We start from the raw sequence: 18,072 nt of genomic DNA, 5'->3' as shown, positions 1-18,072 counted from the left end.
AATCGTATCGCTCCCGAGAGATGCAGCGAGAGGGGTGTTTGACAAGAGCAATCATGTAATTCCAGGAACTGTAACAAGTTTATACAACGTTACAGAGGTTTAAAGCGATACAAAGTGAGCGACCCGTTTCCATCTTAGACTTTCATTAGTCAATGAGTCCGACGGGGTGACTAAGACCGAGCCGTTCTGTTCTTCCCCACAACCTGTATGACAAGGAGTTCGGGGGTTTGTTTAGTAGATTGGGGGTTAGATAACAAAGCGAGAACTCGTCGTACATGCGGCTGATATGCAGCTGCCTGAAAATATTATATTATAGGGCAAAAACTACAACTGGGGTAAAAAATAAAAGAGCAAACAATGCTAGTATTTCAGAATGGAATAAAGCAGGAGGTGGGAGATTAAAACGATTCATTCTTTCTTTTATACTTTGTTTTTAAGGTTAATTTGCCGCTTTTTGCTGAACCTGGGAATGCGAGAGAATGAGGTTTCGGCTTCTGCAAAGTGTGTTATTGATGTTGGTGAGCTGCCTGGGGCCCGGTTCTGTGTGGGGTTCACTAGGTCCAAAGTCCTTATTTGCCTGTTTTTACAAGATAAATCGTGATGTGAATATGGCTGGAAAGTAGCGGCCTTGTTTGGCGCGTTGCGTGTGCGGACGCGGCGTGACGCCAGGTGCCTGGAGCTTCGGGATGTATAGAATGTCTTGATTCTGCTTTTCTCTTTCAGGTCCGCACGCCGGATGCCGTTATTCTCCCAAACCCCTCCTTTCTCCCCGGGGCTGCCCCTTTTCTTTTGGAGATTGAGATGAAAACAACGTATTGAGAAAGAATCCCTGCTTCAGCACAGAGCCTGGGAACAGCTCCAGGAACAAACAATATTTTTACAACTCGACCCGCCGTCCATCGCAGAAGGTCCCGGCGCAGACGGGCGACACATGTAACTCTGCACACTCGCTGCTCGTCCTCCGACTCAATCGAGGGTACGTAAATACCCCATCCGCCCCCCTCTTACATGTATTGGGGGGGCAGCAAACTCTGTACCGTCAGCTGTACGACTAACTTTATATAGTTTAACCGTAGGGGGGTTACATTGAATGTAATCTTAATTATTTGGGGGGGTTTGGACAGCCTGTGTTGCGCTTCTGCCGCCAGTTAGATACCCAAACGCACCAGGGAAATGCGCTTGGCTCCGGTATTCCGCAGTGGCCCTGGTCGCCTAAATCTGCTCCCCGGTCACAGCCCCACGCGTGGAGAGATACCGAGGGGTTTAATGGTTACATCGCGGTCCTCGATTTTATTCGTAGACGTATATGTCAGGCTGAGACATAAATAAAAGTGTACATCGGATGGGCACGGATACGACCCACAGCGTTATACAGGAGGCACCAGCAGAATAAAATCTGATGAATATCTGTGCTTGTTTGCTTAATATACACGAGCGCTCCATAAAACAGCAGCTTTAACACCTTTTATCTGCCTTACCGGACCTTGTGGGCCGCCGGGATCAGGGGGTTTGTGAGAGAGCCGCTGCACTTAGTTCCCTAATCCCTCTTTTGTTTTGCAGATGGCTGGACGGGGGACGGGAGAGACCAGTCTGTGTCAGCAAACTCTGGCTCTGTTCTGGAAAAACCTGCTTCTGAAATGGAGGAGAAAGTGGCACAGCTTCCTGGCAAGTGAAAAATTACAGGGGGCCGGCTGCCGTGGCCTACAACTCTCATGACTTTCAGCCAGAAGAGCACCTCTTGGATCGCAGTGAGAGTTGTAGTCTGCGGCCGTTGTAGGGCTTCCGGTAACTTATTTACGTACTCGGCGAACCCCTCGGCAACATTACACGTTACTCTTCCCGTGACCTTCATCAGCTTCCAATCCTGATATAATAGAGCACATTTATTTTATTTTTATTATTATTATTATTATTATTTTTATTATTTATTGGATGAACTGTTCTAGCGGGACACTGTTGGCTGGCGGAAGGTTTTATACTAGAGTCTAACCTCAAACACGAAATCCTAGTTACTCATTAACTGATTCTGGTTAATCAAAAGGACTTTTTTGGGGTGTTCAAGTTAATTCTCATTAATATCAATAATCAATAGTATTTTAACCCTATACTTAACCCCCCCCTCTCTCCCCACCTCAAGGAATGGATACAACATCTGGCTTTTGTGTTCCTATTTTTCATTATCGTGGCAATTGGGAAGAATTTCCCCAGTGACGGCTTTGTGCCTGTGGAGGTCCTCGGCCGTCTGGATGAGTTTGACAGTAATAATTTCACGATTGGGTATGTGTCCGGGCACCCCGGCGGGAAGGAAGTCATGCAGAAGGTGGCCACTAGCATCATCATTCCAGGTAAAGGCACGTGCATGCGCGTAGTATGTAAAGAGTATCAGCTCTTGTGCCAATGAGATGGGTTCACAAAGACATGGGATGTCGGTAATCATCCTGTGTATGCCTCAGGCTGGCAGAGCGGACGTTAAACCGTTTTAGTGTCCGGGTCGTGGCGTCCGGACGTCTCTTGGGAGTCGGGGTCCGTACTGTCATGTAACACATACACGCTTTCTCCTCCCAGGGGTGACCGTCAAGGAATATTCCAGCGAGGAGGACCTCGAGATCGACGTTCTGACCCTCTCAACCATCGGCGTCGTATTTGAAGATCAGTTTAAATACCATATCAGAAACAGCTATGCAAGAGTCTCCACTCCAAATGACTACCTCGCGTACATGGGTAACGGAGACATCGCGTCTAACGCGTTTTTCTTTTTAGATATGGTTTTGGGGCCCTTTGCGCCATTTGATCCGCCGTCTGCGTTGCTGAGATTTAGTAACCTGGGAGGTTGTCTTTGGAGCAGAAATCGTTTCTAATCTCACGGCTTTTATCCCTCAAACGTTGGAGTTAATTCAGCGCCGTCGCTGCGGCTCTGATCAGAAGCGCGTCCTCGCAGGAGTTATTTACACATCTCTGGCCTTTTCAGGTTACTGCAAGAACAATTCCGACACGTGCTTCCCGACCCATTACTGGAGTAACGGGTTCCTCTCCCTGCAAGCCAGCATCGACTCCGCTATTATAGAAGTAAGAAAGCTAAGAACGTCATTCCAACTGGATAAGGGGGTTAGGGGGCTGCAGACCATTAACAGTCTTTCTACGTAGACTAAGGGCAGATGAGGACGGGGTGAGGGGCAATGATCCGGCGTGTATTATTACTACCTAAGCCATAGGTCACACCATCTAGTGAGCGTGTTTAGCCATTCGGCCCCGTCTAGTCGCCAGTTTCTCCTGCTGTAAAGACCTCGGCCTCGTCTTAGATTCAGCAGCCGTATGCCTATCCCATGCATGTTTAATCCCCTCACTCTATTACCCTCTGCCACTCCTACTGGGAGTCTGTTTCGCTGTATCTACTACCCTCAAATTTAGAAGCCAATTTCTGATATCCCTACAGCTGGCCACCAAGCATTCTGTCTGGGAGAACATGGCTTCCATCGTGGCCATGAAAATGAAATGGCCCATGTACACCCAGAGGCAGATCCTCCACCGAGGCACGTTCGTCTTCGCCATCTGCATGTGTTACGTTTCCCTGACTTACCTCCTGTCGCTGTACGTTACCAGAGAGAGGGGCGAAATGCGCGAGATCATGAAAACCATGAGGCTGAGAGATCTGGCGTTTTGGTGAGTCGTGCCGGCGACCCTGCGTAACGCAGACCTGATACCGCGAGAATCATTCAAGAGAAAAATTCTCATTTAAGAGCGTTTGCTCTGCCCTGCATGTAAATAACTTTTATAGAGATCTACATATCGGGCTTCATAGAACGTGGGCTAGAACCTCATGTTTTCTCTCGCTCTTGTGACCCTGTCGGCAGCGGCTGAGGGTGATATCTCACGCGTAATATCTTTGCTGATATCTCTTCACGTGTCCGCAGGTTGTCATGGCTTTTACTGTACGCCATCTTTGTTTTCGTTATTGCAAATCTAATGACGCTCGTTGCCACGTTTGCCCTTCTCGAGGAGAGTTCGTATGGAGTGATTCTTCTGCTCCTCTTCCTTTATGGGATATCGCTGGTAAGTATTTACTCCATCCAGATAACGGTTAACGGAGTTTAATGTTCAGCGTTCTCTGCCAGCAAAACAAACATTTTCTCAAATAATAATAATAAAGGCTTTTTTTTATTATTTATTATTTATTTTTTTAAAGCCGTTCCGCTCGTAACTCGCTACGTTTTTTAAAAGAAAGAGATTTCCACTAAATCCGACCCTTTTAATTCTCCAATCAGAAGAGCTTTTAGGAGAATGTTAAAAGTGCAGTCCGGAAGGGCCGTGAGTTATAGGGATTTTAGGTTAATAGCTCTAGTGCTACAGTGTTTGTTTGTTTTTTATCTGATCACTGAAATTCTGATACCCCGGCCGCGTTGTGGTTCTCGAGGTGTGATACCCCTGCCTCTTTTCTCTTCTCTCAGGTCTGCTTCACCTTCATGTTGAGCGCCCTCTGCCGGAGTCCCAGGGTAACGGCCATCGTCGGGTTCTTCAGCGTCCTCTTCCTTTCGGCTCTGAGCCTCCTGCTCTTAATGACCAAACCCCCTAAAGCTGCCGAGGTCCTCTTGAGTATCTTCCCGCCGTTTGCCTTCACTGTCGGAATCGCAGAGGTCTGTAGCAAACACCGGGCCTGGAGATGTCCCTCTCACTGCACACGCGTCCATGTGGCTAAGAAGGGGTTAACGTCCATCTTCCCTTTATTTCAGTACGGCTCATGCTGGAGGGGAGGAAAAAATGATGTCAACGTTTTGTTACTTTGCAGAGTTTGGTGTCTCGCTAATGTCACAAATAATCTCACCGGCTCAGTCTGCGCAAAGCTTGGGGTATTTAGGTCCTTGCCGTATTCGGTAAAAATAATGTAAAAAGACCCAATTTACATTTCAAATCCACGCATGTTGGGTGGGCATATCGGCAGAGATGGGGTACAGAGTTAACCCGTAGAGACTGAGCTTCTGTGCCAAGATTGGCAGGAAATCTCATTAATCTGTTGGTTTTTTTGTCCGTTTCAGTAAACTCTAAATTGGATGCTATTGCAGTATTTGCCATTCTATTTACTGCGCCTACGTCTAGTAGTACTGAGTATAACGCTGCTGCGGTTCGTTTGCTTTCAGACCGTGCACATGGAAAGCGACTGGGAGGGGGTGTATTTTTCGGATATTTTTGGCGAGTCCAGCCATGTCCTCTCCAGCTGCGTTTATCTCATTTTGGATTCTGTGTTTTATATGCTGTTGACCATTTATCTTGAAAAAGTCTTGGCAGGTAAAGTAGCAGCTTTTAGAGAGTCATTTTACTTCTTCTTCATGTCTTGCCAGCAGTGTACGCCGAGGGTGGTGGTTGTGGGATGCCGGCAGTGGATGCCGAGGGTGGTGGTTGTGGGATGCCGGCAGTGGATGCCGAGGGTGGTGGTTGTGGGATGCCGGCAGTGGATGCCGAGGGTGGTGGTTGTGGGATGCCGGCAGTGGATGCCGAGGGTGGTGGTTGTGGGATGCCGGCAGTGGATGCCGAGGGTGGTGGTTGTGGGATGCCGGCAGTGGATGCCAAGGGTGGTGGTTGTGGGATGCCGGCAGTGGATGCCGAGGGTGGTGGTTGTGGGATGCCGGCAGTGGATGCCGAGGGTGGTGGTTGTGGGATGCCGGCAGTGGATGCCAGGGGCGGTTGTGGGATGCCGGCAGTGGATGCCGAGGGTGGTGGTTGTGGGATGCCGGCAGTGGATGCCGAGGGTGGTGGTTGTGGGATGCCGGCAGTGGATGCCGAGGGTGGTGGTTGTGGGATGCCGGCAGCGTATGTTTATTTTTCAGGTTCCAGTCGGCTTACTTTTTACCAACAGATAAAAATGGCATGAAATACGAGCCTTTGTACTTTCTCAAGTCTTCGTACTGGTCGAGAGAGAAAAGGATTCCGAGCCACCTGGAGAAGGAAAGGGATGGAGAGTCCGTCTGGGGAGAGTTTGTTGAAAAAGTCCCTCAGGAGCTCCACGGAAAAGAAGCCATTAGGTATTTAGTGTCGCCTTCAAACGATTTATTACCAAACATACATTAAGATACCATAACGACAAAGAGTCGCATCGCGGGGGAGACATAGAACGCGCACTGTGACACATCTACTGCGCTTTATAGGTGACCGACGGCACTTTGAGCTGTCTCTGTGCTTTTGCTTGTCTGTCTCATTCTGTGGGGCACTCGTTAAAATGATTAAATGTGTGTTGGGACCGCCCTCTTTGTGACATCAAAGTGTGTCTCCACATGCAAATGAGTTATTCGATATAATTGTCTTCTCTTAACTTGTCCCTCTACAGGATGATCAAAGTTAGGAAAACCTACAGCAACCGAGATAAGACGGTGGAAGCTTTGAGAGGTGAGATTTATTTATATGTTTATGGTTTTTTTGGAGGAGTTTAATTTTTATTAAATTGAGGTAAAGATAATGCGTCGACGTTGATTCTCAGACCCGAGGCCACTTGATTAGATTTTGCTAAAAAAATAGCTCTAAAGAAACATTTTTACAATGGATCCATTTAAAGCACCTTCATATAAAATGAAGTGTCCTGCGGGCAGCACGTTAGGCATAAAAGTTACATAGGCTGAAAAAAGACCTGTGTCCATCAAGTTCAGCCTTTCCCATATGTGTTTATTTCGGTTCTGATTTCTTTTATATTGCAGGTTTCGATTTGGACGTCTACGAGGGTCAAATTACTGCCCTGCTTGGCCACAGTGGTGCAGGAAAATCCACGTTGTTGAATATTCTCAGTGGAACGTGCGCTCCTTCAGGGGGTAAGATTGTGAAGCCGCTATACTAAGTGCCTTCAGACATCCCCTGTTCTAAGGGTTGATGCCGTCACCTCATCTCCTTGGCTCCAGATTTCTTTCTTTTAATTCCCCAAAAGGTTTGGTCTCTGTTTGTGGCTACAACCTGTCGGACATGTACCGTTTGGAGGAGATAAAGAAGAGGCTTGGGTTTTGCCCGCAGTATGATGTCAAGTTTGATCTTTTGACGGTGAAAGAGAATCTGAAAGTTTTTGCTCATATCAAAGGGATCCCCTTAAGGAAGGTTGACCAGGAGGTATGATTAATTCCCACTGTCGTAGGTACAGCTGCCCCCCTCCCCGACAACCCTAAGTGATCATTTTTTTCCCTGTGTGCCTTATGTTAAACGTTGCCTTTTTTTATTTATTTTTTTTTAGGTGCGAAAAGTGATTTCTGACCTGCAGATGGAAGGCATGGAAAACGTGGAAGCCAGTAAACTGAGTGGCGGACAGAAAAGGAAGCTAACTCTCGGAATTGCTATTTTAGGAGACCCTCAGGTGGCTGCTCTCTAGTAGATAGGAACTTTTATGATAGTCCTATTTTTTTTCTTGATTATCCATTTAATTGTCTTTGGTCAAATGTATTTTGATGTGAACAGGAGCCCTTGGTGGACCTACCTGCAAATTACTGTCCGTGGTCAGACCATTTAGCATCCCCGACAGTGACAGGTTCTGGAGCAGGTCCAGCTTGTTTTGTCACCACAGTGTTCTTGTCACCTGTGGAGGGACTATATCTCCGTACACGAGACTATATCTGAGATTTGGAATGAAATTATTCTAGAGTAAAAGCTGGGCTTCCAACTGTCCGTTCCTCCGTACAGGTCCTGCTCCTCGATGAGCCCACAGCCGGACTTGACCCGTGTTCCAGACACCACGTGTGGGCCATGCTGAAAGAAAACAAGTCGGACCGGGTCACGTTGTTCAGCACGCAGTTCATGGACGAGGCGGACATCCTTGCTGGTAAGATCTCGGATGCCATAGAGGTCCAATTTTTTCCAAGATCATAAATCCTACGATTTCTGATAAAATTCCCTGACTTGCAGATCTCATAAGATCGTCTCGTTAACTCAAGTTCTATTAAAAAAAAAAAAGAAAGTCAATTCCCAGTATAACTGTATAAAACGAGGATTTTTCTCCAGATTGGAAAGCTGTCCTTTCCAGCGGGCGGTTAAAGTGTGTGGGAACATCGTTGTTTCTGAAGAGGAAATGGGGAATTGGGTATCGCTTAAGGTGAGTGCTAAGAAATCCTCACAAAATGTAATTTATGTGGATCCTCAAGGATGCCCGTTTCCTTCAGATAACATCGCATCGGTGGCTAAGATGGACCTGATGTATTCGGTGGCAGAACTTATCTCGTTGGCCCAAATTATCTGCTATGGTTCTTGCTGAAGCTGGTGGTTGTGGGGGGAAACAAGCCATTTAGCTCTTATGTGAACATTGGGGGGTGACTTGTAATAATTGTCTCGCTTTTCTCCGTGTTCTTAGGATGCAGATATCTCCATCCTGCGACCCGGAGGTCATCACCTCGGTTATCAAGCTTCACATCTCCAGCGCCAAGCCTACGGCACAGAGCGAGGAAGAACTCTCTTTCACCTTGCCCTTTGAAAACATGGATTTATTTCCAGGTACGTGACATGTTGATGACGTCCTCGGACCTCATAGCATGTTTATCAAGATACATTTAGCAGGATAGTGTCACTAGATCCCAACTAGGCTTTATCTGCATGTTTGCCGCGTGTTCGTTGTGTCCACTCTCTCTTCTTGTCATTGAGCTGGCAGTTCTTCGTCCACGCGAACCATGGTCACCATAAGCCAAGATGTATGGGTCAGATTACAATGTGCTTTCTTGCTCCATGTCTAGACCTGTTTTTGCATTTGGATGGACTCGTGGGGCGGGATATTGTCAGTTACGGAGTCTCAATGACTACGTTGGATGATGTCTTCTTGAAGCTGGAAGGAGAAGCCGAGATTGAACAAGGAGGTACAGTCATCGCAACTTGAGGCACTCTAATATTGTGTAACCTGTTCCCACCTTGCTAGACCCCCTTCACCAGTCAGCCATGTTGTCACGAAACCGGGTCCATACAGATAACTGAAAGGACCCAGCGCGCCCAAAGATTGTGTGCAGGAGTTACGGTGCAGTAGCGGAGTTGGACAGGGCCTGGTTGCAGGGCGACCGCACTCACCCAAGTGATGAGCACCTAGGGTTGTGCAGCCAAACACCAGAGCCCTGACATAGCAGCAGATGTAATCCAAAAGGAAAAAGTGATATCCTGCAGGCCCCCTGGAGCAGGCATGGAACATATCACTAGAATCACGTGCAGGATGCTGCAGGCTGGGAGAATGGAAGCTAAGCAAAGGATATAACAGAAACATAACAAGCACGGGGGACAGGGAGAGCAAGAGACAGAGAGACCAAGCTAGAAACATAACCAGACAAGACATACATAATACAGGGCACAACAGGGAACAAGACAGGACACCCCGCTGCCGGGGATACAAGACAGGACACCCCGCTGCCGGGGATACAGGACAGGACACCCCGCTGCCGGGGATACAGGACAGGACACCCCGCTGCCGGGGATACAGGACAGGACACCCCGCTGCCGGGGATACAGGACAGGACACCCCGCTGCCGGGGATACAGGACAGGACACCCCGCTGCCGGGGATATAGGACAGGACACCCCGCTGCCGGGGATACAGGACAGGACACACACAAATACAGGAACTAGCCTAGGACTGTTTGATAACTATTGGAGATTCCGTCACATCTTACGGCCATAGTATGCTTAGCCCACCACTACGCCAAAGTACTCCAATGACGGTGGGTCCTAACGCTAATCCCTGCTGACAGTGATACGAAACAAACCAAACATGAAACCCAAACACATATCAGAGAGACATACCTACGGACTGCAGACAGACAAACAGAACACACGGGAGGGGCGCACCTTATAAAGGAAACAGAGCTGACGCAAAGAGCAGGACTGGAAGCCAGGAATGAAAGATCAGAACCGAGCATACGGAAATCCAGGAATGGATTAAAGCAAAACAGAAAAACTGAAGCAAGATAGATATGCAGCTCCACAGCCTGGGTAGAACGTGACACATGTGTCTGTAGACCTTAATGAATCCGATCTATAGACAAGATGAATTTCCTATTCCCCAAAGCATGTTCCGTGTTACCTTAACGTGTCAGTGATTGTTACAGAGTGTCCGTGCCATTTAATAAAGTGTGTCTCTTATACCGTGAAGATTATGGCGTTTTTAGCCGGGAACAAGGTCGGGATGAGGAGCATGATTACTTTTCTTCTGAGATGGAGGACTCTGTGCTGTTGATGTCGGACTCCGGCAGCGTTTCGCTGAGTGGATTTGCGCTTTGGAGACAGCAGGTGCTGGCTGTGGCCAGGATTCGCTTCCTAAAACTGAAACATGAGCCTAAAAGCTTGCGAGCGATGTGAGTGGAGTCCTTTTTATATCTCGATGTGAGGGACCGGGGTGGTCAGAGGAGCAGCAGCTTCCTCGGTGTCCATATAGAATAAGGAAGGATACGTTCACTATTTGTTCTGTTGCTTTAAGGGATTGATAACTCTTTCCATCACATTTCCCTCTGATTATTCACTTATTTCCTTCGCAGATTACTTCTGCTGGTTCTTTTCATTACACCTCTAATTATGATCGCCGCACTGATGAGTAGTTTTAGACAGATCCATACTTGGGAAATGTCGGCCGGCCATTACTTTCAAAGCCCCAGGAGCAGGTTCCATAAATATTACACGAATCTTCTAGTGAATAATGACACGGGGTCGCCCATCGAAGACTTTCTTGATGCGCTGAAAGCCCAAGACATTGTGGTGGACGTTGCTGATGGCAAATACGATGCAAACACAACTAAATACCGCGGGGCCATAGAGGTCACACAGGGGGAGAAGGTAAGGACACTTTTCTGGGTGATATGTACTAATGTGTGTGTTTTTTCTGAAAGAGTATTCCACTTGGATTTGATTTTCAAATTGACATTAAAGGGTATAGTAATTATTATTAATATTATTCATCTCTGGAGTCTGTCCAATGTCTCCCCTGATAACCGTTCAGCAGAGGGCTCCCTATGACGTCTCTCATAGGATTTTGCCTAATGTTACCCCTAGAGGTGCAGCGGTCCACCTTTCATACGTAAAGACGGCGTAACGTTGTTGCTGTGTTGATCCGCGATGCGTATCTCACGCAGGGCTTTACGTTACAGTTTAAAGGTTATAGTTACACCATCGTAGGGAACCCAACAGCGCATAACGCCTTGCCGGTCCTTGAAAACATCATCAGCAACGCCTACCTGAAGACTTTCAAGTCGACGGAGCAAATCCAAGTCTGGAACAACCCGGTGGTGCATGTAAGTGCCGGGGGGCCGGTGGACGTGGCAGATGAATCCAGCCGCGGCTCAGCTCGATGTAATCCCGTTTCTTTTTCTTCTGCAGAAGCTGCCCTGGGATTTCCACTACGCCGTATTCTTCACGTGTGTATTTTTCATGATGTTTGCTTCCGGTCTTGCCCCTCACTTCGCAATGAGCAGCAATGAAGACAAGAGGGTGAGGTGCCGGCCGGCACGTGAATAGGACGTGGAGGAACCATTACTGTCCTCATCTATGTTATGTAGTGTTTGTATTAATTAAAGGGACAGTGTCACCAAAATGATTCTAAATGCAGCCTAAAATGTTAGTTTTTATAATCCAGCGGGTTTGCAGTATAAAACATATCATTAAAGCTGGGACCGGCACCCAGGATGGACTACAGCTCAGAGAAGTGGCTGCGCAGGCATCATAGGAGTTGCATCTCCTGAAGGATTGCCCTTTCCCCTGTTCCGGGGGGTTCTTTTATCTCTGTCACCCCTGTTATTCTTGATATGTGTATCCATGTTGTGAGATCTAACACCCGTATCTCCTCCTATCTGATTATTTAGATGAAGGCGTATTCCCAGCTGCACGTCTCGGGTCTCTTTCCCTCTGCGTATTGGTTTGGGCAAGCGCTGGTGGACGTCGCTCTTCACTGGCTTCTGCTTGTTTTAATGGTCACCATACTGTTTCTGTTTAATCACAAGGTGTTTCTGCGCTTCACTCCAGCCATAATAATGGTAAGCATCTCGCAAAGAACTGCATATCACCCCCCAGTCTTCTCTCTCTCTCTCTGTATACACACATACGCACGCACACGCTATATGGACAAAAGTATCGGGACGCCTGGCCGTTACACCAACAGGCGTCCCAATACTTTTGGCCATATAGTCTAGCTATTGAAATAGCTGGAAAACAGGACTATAAAAAGCAATTTCTTTAGAACTAACAGAATATATTTGTTTCAGTTATTTGGCCTCATAGGTTACGGAGTATCCATGGTCCTCTACGTCTACATCATCACGTTTATCTTTGGAAAGGGAAAGAGGCACCCCGACCGATGGTCCTTCTTCTTTGTACTGGTACGTGGTTTGTGAGAAATCTCTTTAGATGGAGGGGGTAAGGAAAGGCCAAGCATATGCAGGCCGAGTTCTCGTTGGTGCCGCTTTACTACTCATACCCAGCCGGGCACCCGGTATCCGACGTCGACTGGTAAGCCGCCACTGGTAATCACAACGTGAGCAAGTGAATGCAGCAACATTAACGGTGAAAATAACGAAATCCTGAGTTTAATATTTGCCGCAATTTATGGCGCTAACCTGCGTTGCCGTGTCTTGCAGACAACGATGATTCCCTCGCTCGCCACTGAATTTGTTTTCCTGTTTGACTACCACTTGCCGGTGCTGCTGCCTTACGTTTTTTTCTTTCCGCCCAGCAGCCTCAACATACTCCTCCTTTGCTTGGTAAGCCTGCCATTTCCCCACATTTTATTTGGTAATGTTGCTATTTTCATGATTCCTTTTTAGTGATTTTTTTTCTTGTACTTTTGCAAAGTAAACATCGGCTTTTTCCGGGTTTCCCTTTAAAAAAAATACTTCCTAGACTACCCTTTATAAATTGCCTACTAAAGTAAATAAAACGATAGGTTTGACTCAGTTTGTTAACCATAAATACGCTCGTTCAGGCTTTTGGGTGTTTTTTTCTTCTCCCTGCAGGAAAGTATTATTGAAGCAGAATATTTTGAGCCCGGAATTTGGACGCTTCAGCATGTTGTCGGAGGCTCGCTGACACTCATGGTAAGGGGCCTTAAACACTTTGATGGTGGCTGGTAAACTGAAGCCTATGGGACTGAGATCTTCAAGGTGGGCCATGGAAGGAGCTTAATGAGCCGATGATTTTCAGAATGCACTCACTTGCATTGGTCTGTCTCCGCCATTGTGCACGGTGATATCCGGAAGGTTAAACCTCTATTTTCTAGCTGTGGTTTGAAACCTTACTGTCCCTTTAAACACATGGGGAAGGCAGAGCCAGGCACCGCTTGCTGGACCTCTTGGTGTTTGTATTGAGACAGTCCAGGGAGATGAATGTCCGGAATGGACGGCTAACATTCTTCTCCCCCTTTAGCCATACATACATGCCATCCTTTTCATGGGGATCCTCTGGTGTCTGGAATGGAGATTTGGGGTGAGGAGCGTGAAACAAGACCCGGTTTTCAGGTAGGTAAAATGACTGCAGCACTGTGTGGCTCCTGGCCAGTCCTCCGGTTCATGACTTGAGGCTTGTTAAACAATATATATATATATATATATATATATATATATATATATATATATATATATATATATATATATATATATATATATATATGAGAGCCCAAGGGATACAGGGAGAACCACATGCAATAGAGTCCAGTGTCCAGCTAAGGAACCTCATAGGTTCGGGGATCCCTGGTTTAGCAGGTAGATCAATGATCCCAAACTAGATTCACGTTCTGAAGGTTATCCAGCAACCAGAGAGCTGAGACCTTCACCCAACGTCGTCCGCTAACATCCGTTGTCTTTCTGCGCCGCTTTTTCAGAACTGTGAAGAAGAAAATTAAAAGCAAACCAAACCCGGAGGATGTGGGGGAAGCCGACGAGGAGGTCCTGGCTGAGAAAGAACGGGTGAAAAATGCCGTAACGGCCATACACCAGGAAGAGGTAATTACGTCTCCGATCTCTCACCAACACTGACCGGACACGTCTTTCCCGCCGTCGGTATTCATTTAATGTCTCAGCAGCGAAACAAACCCAAGTAGGACCTTTTTAGTAAAATGTCACCCTTTTAGATACTCGCTTTGCCTTTTGGTGTCCATTCTGGCTGCCAATTCACGCAAAACAATATAAATTCAGGAAATTGCATTTTTGTTTTTCACAGAAGTCGCACGCTTGAGTATCTTTTGGGTCGTGGGTGGCCAAGTTGAGTGTTTATGAAAGTAGAGCATTTTGGCCACTGATGGGTTTTTAAAAGCCCGTTCTCCAACCCGTTTTTATTTTTGAATTTAGAAACCCGTCATCATCGTTGACAGCTTGCGCAAAGAATTCAAGATCAAAAAAGGGAATTTTCTTTTTAAGAAAAAGCGGAAGGCGGCCACCAAAAATATCTCATTTTGCGTCAAAAAAGGTTTGTTTTCTGGATATTTCATTTATATGGAGCTTGTTCCTCTGCGTCCTGTATGTTACAGCTGAACAGACATAAATGACAATGCGATTTTTATTTTTCTGAGAAACAAGCTGTTTCTGGTACAGATCCTCTTGAAAGCAGAAGTTCTGGTTAAACGTTGCTCTGCCGCAGCATTGGAAATGTTGATGCCTTTTGTGGTGTAGTAGATGCTGTTTCTGCCCAGCGAGGAGGGCACACTTTGGTTCAACCAGTTAGCGCTGCTTCCCAGTTAGACCGGCCTGATGTCTCGGTAACCCCGGCGCTGGTTACAACCAATTCTTGCCGTCTGTAGGAGAGGTCCTGGGGTTACTGGGGCCCAACGGAGCTGGGAAGACCACATCCATTTGCATGCTTGCCGGAGAAGTCAAACCTACAGCAGGAGAGGTAGGAAAATCTCCCCGTCTGTCATACTTCCTACAGAGATGGACCACCAGCCCAAGGCTCCTGATCTTGGAAAAGGTTTTTTAACCTCGCTACCTTCTGCAGGTGGTGCTCTGTTCCCCGGCCTCGGGTGGCCCTCAGCGCCTAGACGATTCCTCGGCTTTCCTGGGCTACTGTCCCCAGGAGAGCCCCCTGTGGCCCAATCTGACCGTGAAGGAACATCTAGAGATCTATGCTGCTGTGAAGGGTATGAAGAAGGACGACGCCGACATCGCAATCAGGCGGTATTGTATAAGGACTCATATAAACACGATGTTATACGCTAGCATGCTGGGAGCTCGGCGCGCCCCGGTGTACAGAAAACGCTCCTGGTAAAGGTTAAAAAGAGCATGCCTTAACCGCAGGTATGTTATCACCGTGTACAGGCGTGTAATCTCCCCGCATTGTGTGCGCGCCACATATAGAATACGTCCTTCGGGAGCAGCCCCGTTCCTTATCAGCAGCAGGTAAATGGCCACCGCTTTATGGTTTTCAGGTTGGGAGAAGCTTTAGAACTGAAAGAACATCTAGAAAAACCGGCCAGAAAGCTGTCGGCAGGTGTATCCAGAAAGGTGAGCGCTTTCTGCTACACTCTGGCTATCTGACTTTTCTGTTCCCAACTAGGTTTTTTTTTATTAAACTCTGCCCCTCTGATTGACAGGTGTGTTTTGCCATCAGTATGCTGGGAAACCCGACCATTGTGCTTCTAGATGAACCATCGACAGGTTTGGACCCCAAAGGCCAGCAACGAATGTGGTATGTATAGGAGACCTTGGCCTTGGGGTGCTCCGTCTGCCAACGGCGTGTGATTTCATTTAAAGGGGCAGCTACACAATAGGAAGGTGTCCGGTGATAATAACAATGAACGAGTGATTCCTGTTACAGGAGAGCGATACGGGCAGCTTTTAAAAACAAAGACAGAGGAGCGATTCTGACCACTCATTACATGGAGGAGGCGGAAGCCGTGTGCGACCGCGTGGCCATCATGGTGTCCGGGAAGCTGAGGTGAGGAGGTTGCGTTCGGATTTGTGATGGAATGGCTTTTGGGATTTGTAGTCTCCAAAGATATAGTCTGGGGCTCTCATAATATCTAGATTGTTTTGGTGGACGGCCTTCCTGTAATGTTGTGTTTCCAGTTGATGTTCTCCCTAATGCCGGACACTTTTCTGTCCGAGATGGGTCCAGAAGGAGGTTCATGAACCAGAATTCGATGGACTTTGTGTTTCTTTTCCAGATGCATCGGTTCCATCCAGCAGCTCAAGAGCAAGTTTGGGAAAGGCTACCTCCTTGAGATAAAGGTGAAGGATTCCCAGCAAGTGGAGATGATTCACAATGAGATCGTCCGACTGTTCCCGCAAGCCGCGAGACAGGACAGGTATCATCCTCAGTGGTTGCCACATCCCGTCTTATCGCGATATCCTAGATTTATACTCCTGTCCACTTTACATTGGGTTCCCTCCTCAGTCTGAATGCGAACCGATCCTCTGAAGCGTCGTGTTGTTTCTGTGACCGGCTACAGGGCCGACATGTTCCCTCGAAACCTCTTTATTAAATGCTTGTTACAATCCGCAGATTCTCCTCTTTGCTGGTCTACAAGGTCCCTATGGAAAACGTGCAGTCCCTGTCTCAGGCGTTCTTACTGCTGGAGGAGGGTAAGCACACGGCCCCTTAGCCTGCCATGAAGGACACACTTAATGTATTTTTAACCTACAAATTTCAGTTTGTTTGAATTGCCTTCACTTACACTTAATTACTTCTGTGAGCAAATAGTACTTTCTGTAGAATCCAACGATAGACGGGTCTCTAACGGCGCATGTCCTCAGCAGACCATGAGATGATTCTCTCGCAGCACTTCTCTCACTGTCTTCTCCGCTCTCTTCGCAGCAAAGCGCGCCTTTAGCATCGAGGAGTACAGCTTCTCGCAGTCCACCCTGGAACAGGTAGTCCTTTCGTTTCACACGTCCGCAGTTTGTATACGATTAGGGAGGGTGTATCAGAGAACCCCTGCGAGTAGCAGCGGGGTGAGTCGGGAGGCACCGGATATCTATGTTTTGGCAGACTGTGGAGACTCTGCTTATAGCAGATCTTATGAGAAAGGCATCATGGAGCCGGTCTTTATCCTCTACAGGATCAGATGGTGTTATAATACCCATACACTAATAACCCAACCTCTTGGTCTGTGCCAACAAATCTACAGGCGGCACTCAGACCAATCTGTAGGAGATAAAGCCCGGCTCCAGCACTTTGTGATTAATTGCAGGACGCGAGAAGGTGAGTTGGTCGGACCACCAACTGAACTGAGGTCTCGACATTCTTTGCTTCCCGTCAGATGCCATTCTTCATTATCGGAGGAAAACATTTTTTTTTTTATTTTTTTTTTTTTAAAGGAGTCCGTCTTATATAATCGTGATCAACGCCTGACAAACATCTTTGACGTTCCTCCTTCTCTCTTCCTGCCCCAGGTATTTCTTGAGTTGGCCAAAGAACAGGAGAAAGAGGACTTTGACCTGGACAACACGTTCCAGTGGAAACATCTTCGAACAGAGAGCATCTGAAGCAGGGGTCAGCTGGACGTAAACATGGGGACGGTCGTTTGGACGATGAAGGGTTAAGATACTTGGTCAGTTGGCTAAAGAACGTTATACATGGACCTGACCAGGAGCCAAGTAGGGCGACATTTTCTCAGCTCCCATGAGCCCCCTGTTTTGTTTTTTTTGTTATTATTTTGTTATCGTTATTTTTTATGAATCCTGTCCTTAAGGCATCAAAGTTTGGCTAGCTACAAAATGGGTAAAGACGTCACATATTTTTAATGATAAATACACGCTGGGAACAAACTTTTGATGGCAGGTACACAGTGTGGACGTTCGGTGTGTGAGCGGGGAATGTGGGGTATAGATTTTCACAGCCAATCTTATTAATTAACTTTACTTCAAATTTCCAGAAACTCCCCCTGCAGTGCGGCGAGATATGTTTACATCTGTATCCGAAATACCGGTTTATAATATACACAGAGTCCGCCTAAACCTATTGCCACGGCCCAGCGGCTGATAAAACTCAGCTCCCCGGAGCCTTGTGGTTTGCGTTTCTTGTTAAAAGTTGGAGCGCTGCGCTGCGCTGCGGCGGCGGGGGGGGGGGAAATCGGGCAGATCGTTGTGTTTCGCAATAACTCCCCCGCATGCTGCGCTCCACCGCACCCAATGCAGCCCCATTTGGAATCAAAGCCATATTCTAACGTGTT

At 47.3% G+C, this 18,072-nt stretch overlaps 1 protein-coding gene across 1 annotated transcript; it reads left to right on the top strand.

Moving 5' to 3' along the window:
* The first annotated feature begins 1,712 nt into the window (after positions 1-1,712).
* On the top strand, positions 1,713-17,386 carry LOC149281901 (ATP-binding cassette sub-family A member 10-like). Its single transcript, XM_089498813.1, is given in 37 exon segments — positions 1,713-1,748; positions 2,138-2,345; positions 2,566-2,721; positions 2,969-3,066; positions 3,434-3,660; positions 3,912-4,050; positions 4,446-4,631; positions 5,133-5,280; positions 5,849-6,014; positions 6,317-6,375; positions 6,681-6,791; positions 6,905-7,080; positions 7,202-7,321; positions 7,645-7,783; positions 7,963-8,053; positions 8,309-8,448; positions 8,685-8,804; positions 10,081-10,282; positions 10,463-10,757; positions 11,054-11,212; positions 11,298-11,408; positions 11,780-11,950; positions 12,179-12,292; positions 12,551-12,673; positions 12,926-13,006; positions 13,278-13,426; positions 13,789-13,909; positions 14,255-14,372; positions 14,704-14,795; positions 14,898-15,076; positions 15,328-15,403; positions 15,493-15,587; positions 15,717-15,836; positions 16,066-16,206; positions 16,404-16,483; positions 16,716-16,771; positions 17,294-17,386. Coding segments are annotated over 37 exon segments (4,896 nt in total).
* Positions 17,387-18,072: the final 686 nt, after the last annotated feature.

Source organism: Sceloporus occidentalis, unplaced genomic scaffold (genome assembly GCF_023333645.1).
Source record: "Sceloporus occidentalis isolate IW3139 unplaced genomic scaffold, rSceOcc1.0.p SCAF_126, whole genome shotgun sequence".
Lineage (NCBI taxonomy): Eukaryota > Metazoa > Chordata > Lepidosauria > Squamata > Phrynosomatidae > Sceloporus > Sceloporus occidentalis.
This window is presented reverse-complemented; position numbering and strand designations above follow the sequence as displayed.